Raw genomic sequence first — 12,382 nt, 5'->3', positions numbered from 1 at the left:
TAAAATATTGCAGATTAGAAAATATCAGTTTCGTGGATAATAGTAATTATTACTTAATACCCCATTTATATTGATTATTTTTAAAGTGATCTATCTTTATCTTTTCATTTTCGTTTATGATAAAGAATAAGACTCGATATCGATCCACGTCCAATCGGTCATGAATCGGCCCAATAGATCGCAGCGTCGCACTTTGAGTTTCCGAACGAAAAGTCTTTGACCTTTGGCCGAATGTCACTTTTGACATTTATATTTTCTCATGCAAGAGCCGTATCTCCACTGCGCTATCTGAGATAACTGAAAAGTGAAGTAAAAAGCTATCCAAACCGATACCAGCTAAGTATTCGTACTCGCGATGGTTTCGCAGCAAATGGTATACGCGGCGGCGGTGCCCGTGGGTGTGGTATTGGCTATTGGACTGATACGTAAATGGAGGTCCAGAAAATGGGGGAAGTGCTTAAGTAACACTTGTTTGAGGGGTAAAACGTTTCTAATTACGGGTGCGAACAGCGGGATAGGGTTCGAGACGGCCAAGGCGCTGGTGAGGCGGAAGGCTAGGGTGATCTTCGCGTGCAGGGATATCGCGAAGGCCAAAGAGGCGATCACACAAATAAGGAAAGCGCAGCCGACCGGCGGCGAACTGGTAACGAACTTTTTTTTACAAAATTTTAATGGCTTTTTTTTATGCATTTTTTAGAGATGTACACATACATGTAATTATCAATATACGTATTTATGAATGTAAACTGTTCTCACTAGCTTAAAAAAGTTCAGTTCATGATTTAAAACCTGAGTTCAAAAGTCCACTTTAATGTGTTATGATCAAAGTATATTAGACACATTTGTGTTAGTTGAGATAAATGGAAAATATTATTTTGCTGATAAATGATGATAGTGAATGTTTTAAGGTTTTGCAAATTTTAGTATTCTATTTTATGAAGTAAGAAAGCAACCAATGTTGAGTTATTTAGTTTCATCTCTGTTATCTACAAAGTTATTTAATACACATTATGTACTGACTAGGAAAAAACTAATTAGCACCATTTTTCACCTGAGATACTACTCCACAGCATACTTCATTTATTATAATCTCCACAGATCCCCATGCAGTTGGATCTTGCATCCTTTGAATCCATCGAGAACTTCGTAGAAGTAGTGAAAGCCGGCTTCTACAAGATTGACGTGTTGATCAACAATGCAGGGGTTGCGACTCCGTTGAACCTCGGTCTGAAGACTAAGGAGGGCTTCGAGATTAACATTGGTGTTAACCATGTCGGGCACTTCTATCTTACTAATCTGCTGTTAGATCACCTGAAACGGGCTGCTCCAAGCAGGTATGTTTATCGAATACCTTTAAACGAGCAATTCTTGTTTATTAAAATATATATATATTTCATGGATCACGGAAATGGCTCTAACGATTTCTATCAAATTGGTTATATGGGAGTTTTCGGGGGCGATAAATCGATCTACCAAGGTCTTATAGAGATAAGAGGGAAAAACGCGCATTTTTGAGTTTTTATACTTTTTCCGAGCAAAGCTCGGTTTCCCAGATATTTATTATTAATTTGTATTTATAGTGAGTTCATATATTTGCCACTAAACTCAAGTTGGAGCTAGGAGCAAATGTATGACTCTCCATGAACACTAATAAATGTGTAAACATGCCCCAAAGTGGAGGCCAGACACACTTACTCATATAGACTGTAGACACAATAAATAATAGTACTAGCTACAGAAGACTCACTCTCTAACAAAACACGTCTGTCACGATCAGCACAGATATGGCCGCTAGGTGGCGACAGCGCCACGCGCGGATTATGGCAAACCCCAAAATTGGGGTCGAACGTATGTACTTTTAGCTACCTGTAGCTAAGCGACGAAATCGCGGAGTGAGCCACGCCTGCTGTAGATTAGAAAATGTCTAAAATCCTTCATATTTGTGCCATTTTCAAGCAAAAGGTATGACTTTGTCGCTTGCCATAAGGACACTGAGACAAGTTATTTGCATAAAGATACAACCAAATTTGGTCCTTAAAATGACAAAAATTCATTTGCAATCAATCATTCAATCAATTTATTTAATTCAGACATAAATATTCATAAAATTGTTAGTAATGACACATTTACAAGACTTCTCAAACTATGGTTAGTAACATAAAAAATTAAATATGTCTAATAAAATATCATTTACTTCTACTCAATTTTATTTCGCAATATAGTCTATATGGTAATGACATTTTAGTAGTATGCTTAAGTGATAATCTGCTGGAATGTCTCAAATAATGACAGATTAGCAGAGTAGCAGATAATATATATTTAACCGCAAATAAGTGCTGTTTTCAGGTCAATATTATGTGGTGTAGGATGTCAGCCTGTTGTTAAAAATCGTGACATTTTACCATGCAAGGCGAAGAAAAATACATTATTTTTAACATTGCTAAAATTACTTTATCTCTTTGTGACGTGAAACATATTTATATCAGTACAGTTATTGGATATAACAGAAGCGTAATCTAGTTCTTATGTTAAACATTTTAAGGTATAATTTTGTTAAATTCACTTAGTTCGTAATGTGTTTTTATTTACATTTTATTTCAGAATCGTGATCGTGTCTTCCACGCTACACGAGAAAGGGAATATCAACTTTAATGACTTGAACTTAAAGCAGGAATCTGAATTGGCTGTCCAGGTAAGCATATTGTAAACCTTACAGTTTGAACACGAGGTATAATATATCATCATCATCATCATCTCAGCCATAAGACGTCCACTGCTGAAAATAGGCCTCCCCCTTGTTATGGGGGGTGAATGCCATAATCGCCACGCTTGGCAGGCGGGTTGGCGATCGCAGTCGAGTACACCGAATTTGAGGGACGCTGCTGCCCGTCCACCGGTGGTCTTGGACGTAGTTTAAGGACATACCCGGGTCCGGGTATAATATATGATGAAGCAAAATACCTGTTTGCCCACCACGCCCCCCGCTATATACAGTATACTCAACCGCATCGCAAACCTTCCCGCTTTACACCCACATACGTTTAAGGTACAGTAGGTTCAGAAAACGGAATGTAAAAAAAGTCGTAGTGCTTTTTTGTATCACAATTAATACGGCTGCCGTAATTTCTTCGGATTACTTTTTATTTTATTTATACGTACAATAAATTTAAATTAAAAAAAACATGATATGCCCGCTCCCGGGCACTTTCTTCTCTCACGCTTACGCTCAATGAGAGTGCGAGAAGAACACCTTACGAGTATCGTTTTCATGGCCTACGTAATTAAGTGCATTTTCCATGTACAGTCATGTGCAATAATATGTGACACAACGAAGGCCAAAAAATATCTGACACGATCTTGTTTGTAAGGACTGTATCGTTTATTATAAATACAGATAAAACCTGGTCTAACTGTTGACCTGTGTATTATTTTGTATTACTATGTTCTTAAGGTATAATCTGGAGGTATTTTTAAGCCATATCTGATATAAGAAGGTTTTACATTTATTTTATTTTAGGGACTTTATGATGATTTTAATACCCTCTAGCAAATGTAATTCGGACAAGCCTATCGAACTTAATTTGAGACTATTTCACCGATTCCTTGGTCCGATTTAAAGAAACAAAAGGTTAATATGCTGCCAAAATATGCCATCTAAGTGTCCTTTTCATGATTGCTCAATTGAACATCCACAGAATAAATGTGGTGAATTTTTATCTTTACATGAAAGCGACTTTTTATGCAACATTTTGGATTCCCGTCAAATTCTGACGCCAGCGAAATGAGGGAAACAGCTAAAAGAATCTACGGAAATCCAAAGCCTAACGGACATTCATGGCGTTGAACCATGGCTAGAACAGGTCGATAGAAACGCTCCATGATGGTTATATTGTATACCAAAGTCGGGGTTGTCGTAAGTAACATGCCATATTCTCTAAAAGGCCACCAAGCACAGATCCAAAACTTTTTTTCCAACTAAAAGAAATGATTAGACTATGCCCAGATGTTTCGCTTTACGATTCATATGTAATTGCTGTTTACATAGTACGATTTTTTTGTGTAATATCTCGTCTTGTTCGTAAACCGTTAATTTTCTTGTAGTATTTGTCCAAAATCGTTGTAGTTAATCCGGAGGATTGGGTAAATATTGTCCAAACCATATGCTTTACGTGATCTCCCAGGACGAAATGTTACTTATTATTAAAGCACAAATTAAACTATATGTGTAATTTTTTAATAAAAATATAATACCAGGAAAAACGGCTAAGTAAAGTTGTATTCATAACAAACGATACAGTCCTTAGAGCCATAAGAGTGTGTCACATATTTTTGCGACCTTCGAAGGGGCACATATTATTGCAGGTGACTGTACCTACGTTACACTTCCAGGGCAAGTTGAAAGGCCGCCACAACCCTGGCTACTGCAACTCCAAGCTGATGAACGCGTACTTCGGCCGCGCCCTGGCTGACAAGCTCAAGGATTCAGGAGTTGACGTGCACACCGTGTGCCCAGGGTTCTGCTATACTAATCTGTTCAGGTGAAATACTCTTTTTCTTTGTCATGATGGGGCCTTCCAGAAAAGTGTCAGCTATCTTTCTAACACTTCTGATAAAGCTAAGACGATATTTGACATGATAAGTAACGTTTGATCATATATATATTAATACCATTTATTGATTAACCATCGAAATTAGAGATGCACCGGATATCCTGTTACTATCCGGTATCCGGCCATTATATTACTATCCGGCCGGATACCGGATAGTGTCCTACTATCCGGATACCGGATAGTGTCCTACTATCCGGATACCGGATAGTAACATTGCTTGATTTTGGATAAAACAAATTGGATTTAAGAATCAGACACGGTCATTATCGTACTTGTTTATTATTTTAACACAATTTAACCATTCCACTGACTTGCACGCGCACTCATTTCGAACCTAGAAATGTATCCGCGCGAACGTTCACTAACTAGGAAACGGGTCAAACCTGCAGAATGCGCACCTGAATAACCGAAATGTAGGTATAGTTCCGCCGGCCGAATATCCGGCGGCCGGATACCGGATATTCGGCCGATGGTCAGGCCGAATATCCGGTATCCGGCCAAACAACTATCCGTTACATCTCTAATCGAAATACAAAACCTGACCTGACTTTTACCTACAACACTTGGGTCATACTGAAAGTCTCTGGATTCTGATAAATGAGACGACTTATTTTTTCTAAGTGGCCAGTCCAGGAATTTTCAGTATGCCCTAAGTATTTGATCATGGCTGGCTGGCTGGCTTAAGAAGCCAATTGAGGGTAGATTTTGTTCACACTTTTTTTTAAATACCTAAAGATAAAGACTATAGATATTACAGGCTTTTGATAATCGGGCCTCAGGTTCCATACCATCGCTCTTACGTAAATATTCAAACTATATTTATTTATCTGCCTCCTATCGCTCTTGCAATATACTCGAGCGATAGAGAGGCAGATAAAGAAATAACGATTTTCTTTATTCGCGGCTGAGCCTCATGTGAGATAAAGTTGGGGATATCTAAAAAGAAACGATTCATTTTGTTGGAAAATTAATATAGTTAAATACATATACACGGTGTAACATGAGGAAACCGAATAATTTTAACCACGCATTTCTGAGGTCAAAAGAAGTAAAAAATGTAAAACGAGTTTAGGTAAATTTCGCCAAAAAAAATTTTTTTTTGTTTTGTTTTTTCAATTTTTTGAATGTATTTGTACATAAAAAATTAATGTTATTGGTAAACTTGTCACTTAAAATTGATTTTTACATTTTTTTTCGTAGAACCTGCTTTTTGCAAAGTGTTACTTGTCACTTTTTGACATCTATCTTTTTTTTTAATTAATAATATCTCTGAAACTAGGCGACTTACAAAAAAGTTTATAGGACAATTTTGTCTCTAAATATGATCAGGAATACGCTGTTAAAATTATTCGGTTTACTCATGTTACACCGTGTATAGAGATAAAATTGTTATCTCCCATGTATTCTGCATTTAAAACGCATCATTTCAAAAGTGCTTTGAATTTATCTACCTAATTTCCACTTTCCCAGTTTTAGCAGTATATGCATATTATGCAAGCTTAAACATGTATTTACTAATTAGTAATTACTATGTTGCGATGATAATGTAAAATGTCACAGTATCTAAGTTCAACTGATAGAAACCGACCTTCTTATCGCTAGTCCGTGAGTTACGTACGCATTAAGACTACTAAATTATAGTACAGATGTAGTTCATAATTATTTTCCATCGTATTTTCACGGAAACGTACGAACGTGTCTTGCTATTTCAGTCAGTCTAGATCCAAAAACTACTGAGGTTGACTGAAGTAGCATGACAAATACGAACGTTTCCGAGAATATACGATGGGAAACAAATATGTTCTACATTTGCACATGCTTTTCAATGATTTTGGATATGACATGTTGGTAAAAAGGTTATATTTTTCTTTATTGGCATATGTTCCTAGATTTCTATTCATTTATTTTTGTTTCAGAGATTCACTGAGATGGTATCACTTCATTGTGATGGCGCCTATCGCTTTACTGTTCATGAGGTCATCCCAGCAGGCAAGTATTACGTACCTACTTACAATTATTTCAACCCACCTTATTAGTCGAATTGCTAGTCACTTTAAAAAATATTTATTATGCCTTGTTTGAGGTAAACGTATGTAAATGCTAGTCTAATTAAACTTAAAGTTGGTTTTTGTCGATTTTGCAATGCCTGTAATCTGATGCAAACGAAACAAATTGATTTCCAGGGTTCAGAGACGGTCGTATTCTGCGCAACCGACTACAGCATAGAGGGAAAAACCGGCAAGTTCTACCGCGACTGCGTCGAATACACCTCCAAATATCCCTTCGACAAGGACGTCGAGACCAAGCTGTGGCAGGCCACCGAGGACATGGTCAAGGCCAGGAGGCCCTTGTGAGACCAAACACCCTCGCGGCCAAACACCCAACCAATCACGGAGTCGCACACCCCCACCACTCAGACCGCCCAACGCCCGCAAGACTTAAACATTCGACCGCCGCCCCCCGTCAAACTTAAGCGTCAAGAGAAGCCTAAAGAGACCCGCAAGCCCGAGAGGCCTAAGCCGTGGCAGGAGAAGAAGACCGAGTCGCGGCAGCGGCAGGAGCGGAAGACTCAAGCCGGACCGAGTCGGCCGAAACGGCAGGCGCCGGGTCAGTCCACGTCGAAGAAAAACTAAAGTAATGAGGTAAACTCTCATGTACGATTCCCACCGACCGGCTGGAAACGGGCCGCGTAGGAGCGCATTTTCACGTGCCTCTCTCTTTGGTCGGTCCCTCATGTCTGAGGATCGTGGTCAGTATCAGGGTTGCATCTGGAGCGGATGATCTGTCTCCACCGGTTTCTGTCCAACGCGTCTCTGACGACCGTGTAGAAAGCACGTGCCTATACATTATTTATTTATTTAACCTTTATTGCACAGAAGAAAACCTTACAGTAGAAAAGGCGGACTGGATGCCATAAGGCATTCTCTACCAGTCAACCTTTAGGTAAATCAGAGAGGTTGTGCAGTGACATTATGTATGGCAGAAGCGATGTGAAATGCGCGCCGACTCCGCCCGTTCTTTGGAAACCGTACATTATGTAATCCTTTCGAATAATAACATAAATAATACGAAAGATCTGTGACGAAAGAATTATGGTTGTGTTGGCAAATTGTGAGGCATAATTTTGAAAAATACCTATAATACTTTTTGTTGATCGAACTGAAACATCGTGTTTAAAATCCAAAAACAAAACCAAAGATATTAAGTAGAGATGTGTCAAAATGAACCTATTATTTATCTATTTGGAAATTTAAAAAGATATCCCAATACCGCTTTTGTTATGATCTATTGGTGTTATTTTTGGAGATTACCGTCTCTGAAGTAGCAATGCTAAGCTGGAAGAAATTGTTACAATGACCCGCTATTTCCTATCTCTATTGCACGCGTATAATTATATTACTGTCCCGCTCGCACAGCGGCAATGAACGCCGGTATCATGGCGGGACAGTATTAATAATATACCTAATAGGGTAATTGGGCGCGTGCGACAGAGATGGAAAATAGCGGGTCCTATTTTTATTAATATCACCTTCTATAAGATTCCGTGTTGGTGTCATGGTGTAAAACCCTTAGTGAATCTGTTTAGTCATTTAGGAAACATTTAGCACAATACCTATTGCATGTCTAGTGTTAGACCAAGAAAAGTATGCAGCGATTTTGATAGCCCACGCAGTACAACTGATTTTATACGTCATTATTTCATAGAAGTTTGACGTTTAAAATAACACTTGCACTGCGTGGGCTATATAAATCGCTGCAGAGTTTTCTTGGTCTAATTTTATATCCCTGTTAATTGATGTTCGGTAGCGTCAAATATTGAACATGAAAAATAGTTCGAGTATCTGCAGAAATCCTAACCTTAGGAATAATAGAATAGTCTTTAAGAAAAATAAACGATTTAAGATGATTATCGATCAGGGCCTATGAAATTATTCCACCCTGTATTACTATCATCAGATACTTAGCGCATTGAGATATTTTTAAAGACATACATGAAATTAATATAATATTCACCCATATGGTGTAAAATGAAATGAATCATATAAGTATGTGTGGGCAAATTGTAACCTCTAGCCGCCCATACGTCAAACCTTGCCAAGCAAAATTAAATTTTATTTTGTCAACACAAAGTTCAAATTAAAATGGAACAAGAGACCTTTTTATTGGTCTCTGGGCAGCTAGAGGATAAAGCGAAGGCGAAAAGGGTAGAAAAATTGATGAATTTATATCCTACTTCGAATTGGCGTATATATTATTTTCTTTAAGCTTATGAATCTTATGATGGACAAGTGAAAATTGAAATAGTTTGTATCATATTTGATACATGCTCATTTCTTATAGTATCACTTAGGTAACATTTCACAACGAATATTGCGCTAGGTAACTTAGCAAAATTATTAAAAAAAATTGAAATTAATGCAAAAAGAGACAAAATTAACCTTGTAAGTTCCCGCGTACTTGTACAAGTACAATTTTCATCGACTTTTGAACTCTTATAGAAATAAAAGACCCAAAAACAAATAACTGCTCCTGGTCTTATTTTGAGCGAATATTGCGCTAGGTAACTTAGCAAAATTATTAAAAAAAATTGAAATTAATGCAAAAAGAGACAAAATTAACCTTGTAAGTTCCCGCGTACTTGTACAAGTACAATTTTCATCGACTTTTGAACTCTTATAGAAATAAAAGACCCAAAAACAAATAACTGCTCCTGGTCTTATTTTGAGGTTAAGCCATATTTGTGTCATTTTCAACCAAAAGGCTACCTGTTTATTATCGGTTGTCAATAAGTCGCTATTTCCATATATGTAACTTCAATTTGAAATCAACCTTATTGACAACCGACCATGGTACCTTTGGTCGAAAACGTCACAATTTTGTAATAAATATATCTTCATATCTTTATATTTAGTGCCATTCTTCTTATTCCATTAGCTTAGTGGGAACATAATATCATCTGATCATAATATAATGCCATAATTACACAAGTGTGTACTTTCTGTTGTTACTTTAATATAATGTTGATGGTAGCTGGTGTCAAATGTTACATTTAAGGATATGTTGATGTTAGTTAAATAATTACTATATAAAATAGAAAATGAACTAATACGTACGATGTTGAATAATTTTTTGATAGAGCGTTCTACAGTATAGTAGGTAGCATCCAAAGTATTCAAATAGTTCGGTACGTCATACAAATTATATGGTGTACCTACCCAACTATTTGAATGCTGGATGCTGCCTACTATATGACGCTGACTGTACAGCGCCTTACAATGTGTAAAGAAGAGACGATTCCCACATAGAGCTGTGTACTCGCGAGAACGCAACTCATGCTAGCAAGGTTAACACATTCAACACCAAGAACCCGACTGTCGGGTACACTGTTCGTAGCGACTACGCGCTACATACGGCGAAACCGTGGCTACGCGCTACGAGCGTAACCCGTAGCACTTAGTGGTAATGAATGTGTTAACTGACTCACGCGACTTCATGCCAATAGTATCAACCTTCGTGCATTGTAACAAGGTCCACTATGGCACACCGCGCACGATAGGCGCCACGTTCAAAGGGTCAATTGCTGTTTATTAAAACACAGATTGTTTTGTTGACACTTTTTAATAATTTGAATGTGCCTAATAAAGCAAAAGTAATTTGCGAAAACGAAACAATGTAAGTTTATACGAGTAAGTGTAGCTGTGGTTTAAGTGTGGCTACGTGTGTTTAGCTCAATAAGGCAATCAATGTGTAATCAGTGGCGGATTTGCCCTAAGGCCCAGTAGGCCCAGGCCTAGGGCGGCAAGATATTTAGGGGCGGCAAATTATGACAAAAAATTCGCTGATGGTAACATGAAATAACTAAAAATGTAGTCAATATGATGGGTGCTGACACTGCTGAAAAAAGGGCGACTACAGGGCCTGGGGCCTAGGGCGGCAAAGACTGCAAATCCGCCACTGTGTGTAATGGCTCGTCCACACTATGGCCCAGCGAGATGGCCATGCGATGGTTGAGAGCACGCACTATGGTACCTATGGGCCACGTGTAGAAGCATCATCGCTGGCACACTACCTTTGGACGGATGAAAAATCGACACCGTGGCCATCCCATCGCCTTTCCGCCGCGCCATTAGCCGTCCGACACCACTACCCTCTCTACACGCTGGCCGATCTTAGTGGGCCAGTATGACAGTATGAATGTGAAGCCTACCCACACTTATCCGTATATGCCACACTTACCCGTATCGTATTGAACTTATCTTGTAAGTTGCCCAGGAAATAATTAAAATACCAAAATTGTTAGACCAAGAAAAGTCTACAAAGATTTTGATAGCCCACGCAGTCCAAGTGTTATTTTAAACGTCAAAATTCTAAGAAATTATGACGTATAAATAACACTTGCACTGCGCGGGCTATCAAAAACTCCGCAGACTTTCCTTGGTCTAACTCTATATTATAGGATAAGGAAAGCTGGGGTATACCATATCGCATCGTGCTACTTATGGATACATTAGTAATAGTAGATGTTGTTATAGTAGAATGTGTCGTTGTCATGATAAAGGGACTACAGCAGCTAGCACTTTACATGTTTTTATAAATGGTATGTTTGAGGAAACTAAGGCCTCTTTTCCTGGGAACGACACAAGTATATGTTAGGGCCATTTGCACCAATCCAGCGTTAGCCACTAACTCGGATAACCGCTAATCCAGGGTTAAATTATACTGGTAACTCCGGGTATAATCGGTTAACCCCGAGTTAGTGGCTAACCCTGGAAGGCGCAAATAGCGCTTAGATACCTAAATGTTAGTTATAGAATGAGATCAATTGAAATGTATGTAACTAATGTCTCGATCCCATCGGTGCGAGCCGAAGGCATCATTGTAAGCCTAGTTATTTATTAAAAAAAGTTTGGGTCTAACTTGGGTTTTATTGTAGAAACCAGAACATAAATTATCACATTTTGCAAGAAGCAGTGAAGTTGAATCACTAATCATACTAAGGCCCGCTTGCACCATCCCACTAACCCGGGGTTAAGCGGTCAAACCTAATAACCTAATGTCAAATTGTACTGGTAACCATGGTAACTCCAGGTTTAACTGGTTATGCCCGGGTTAGTAGAATGGTGCAAGTGGGCCTAAGTATACATACTCGAACCGTGATATATATATGGGTATGTATGTATCGAGGTGTGAACGGGTGTTCACTTTGAGTTGGCCGTTGCATAATATCGTCGCTGTTCTAATCGGGCCTGAGGGCCTACCGTGAACCACGTTCGACGTGTTACCTCTCTGTCGCACTTGTAAATTCGTACGTAAGTGTGACAGGGAGACAACATGTCCAACCGCCGCGAAGGTACGCCCTCTGGGTTGCGGCGTGGTAAGCGAACGGCTAGGCTTTGATCTCGGACTGTCTAGAACACAAAATGACTAGCTTAATATTTTGCCTATATCTCTTTTAGTCTACATCGCAAACGGTCTAGAACACAAAATGACCACATATTATATATAGGTAGGTTAGGTTCGTTAGGTTTCTTCAAATGGCCGAAGGCCAAACAGCACAAAAATAGGAGCCCCGCGGAAGCGGGGCTCCGTCGACATCGCTAACGTAAAGATAAACCGACGAAATGTAGGTAAATAAAGGTCTAAATAATTGTAGTCATTTTGTGTTCTAGACCGTTTGCGTAAAAGGGATATAGGCAAAATATTACACTAGTCATTTTGTGTTCTAGACAGTCCGAGACCAACCCACGGCTAGTACACTGACAGTCACTGAA

General features: G+C 38.7%; 1 protein-coding gene across 1 annotated transcript; it reads left to right on the top strand.

Annotated features, from left to right (window-relative positions):
• Nucleotides 1–271: 271 nt before the first annotated feature.
• Nucleotides 272–11,527, top strand: LOC134678213 (retinol dehydrogenase 14-like). Its single transcript, XM_063536681.1, has 6 exons — nt 272–643; nt 1,099–1,334; nt 2,602–2,692; nt 4,390–4,538; nt 6,527–6,599; nt 6,794–11,527. The coding sequence occupies exons 1-6, from the start codon at nt 356–358 to the stop codon at nt 6,962–6,964; spliced, it is 1,008 nt and encodes a 335-aa protein (XP_063392751.1). The 5' UTR covers nt 272–355; the 3' UTR covers nt 6,965–11,527.
• The last annotated feature ends 855 nt before the right edge of the window (nt 11,528–12,382 follow it).

Source organism: Cydia fagiglandana, chromosome Z (genome assembly GCF_963556715.1).
Source record: "Cydia fagiglandana chromosome Z, ilCydFagi1.1, whole genome shotgun sequence".
Classification (NCBI taxonomy): domain Eukaryota; kingdom Metazoa; phylum Arthropoda; class Insecta; order Lepidoptera; family Tortricidae; genus Cydia; species Cydia fagiglandana.
The sequence above is the reverse complement of the archived record's forward strand: the minus strand, read 5'-3'. Positions and strand labels throughout refer to the sequence as shown.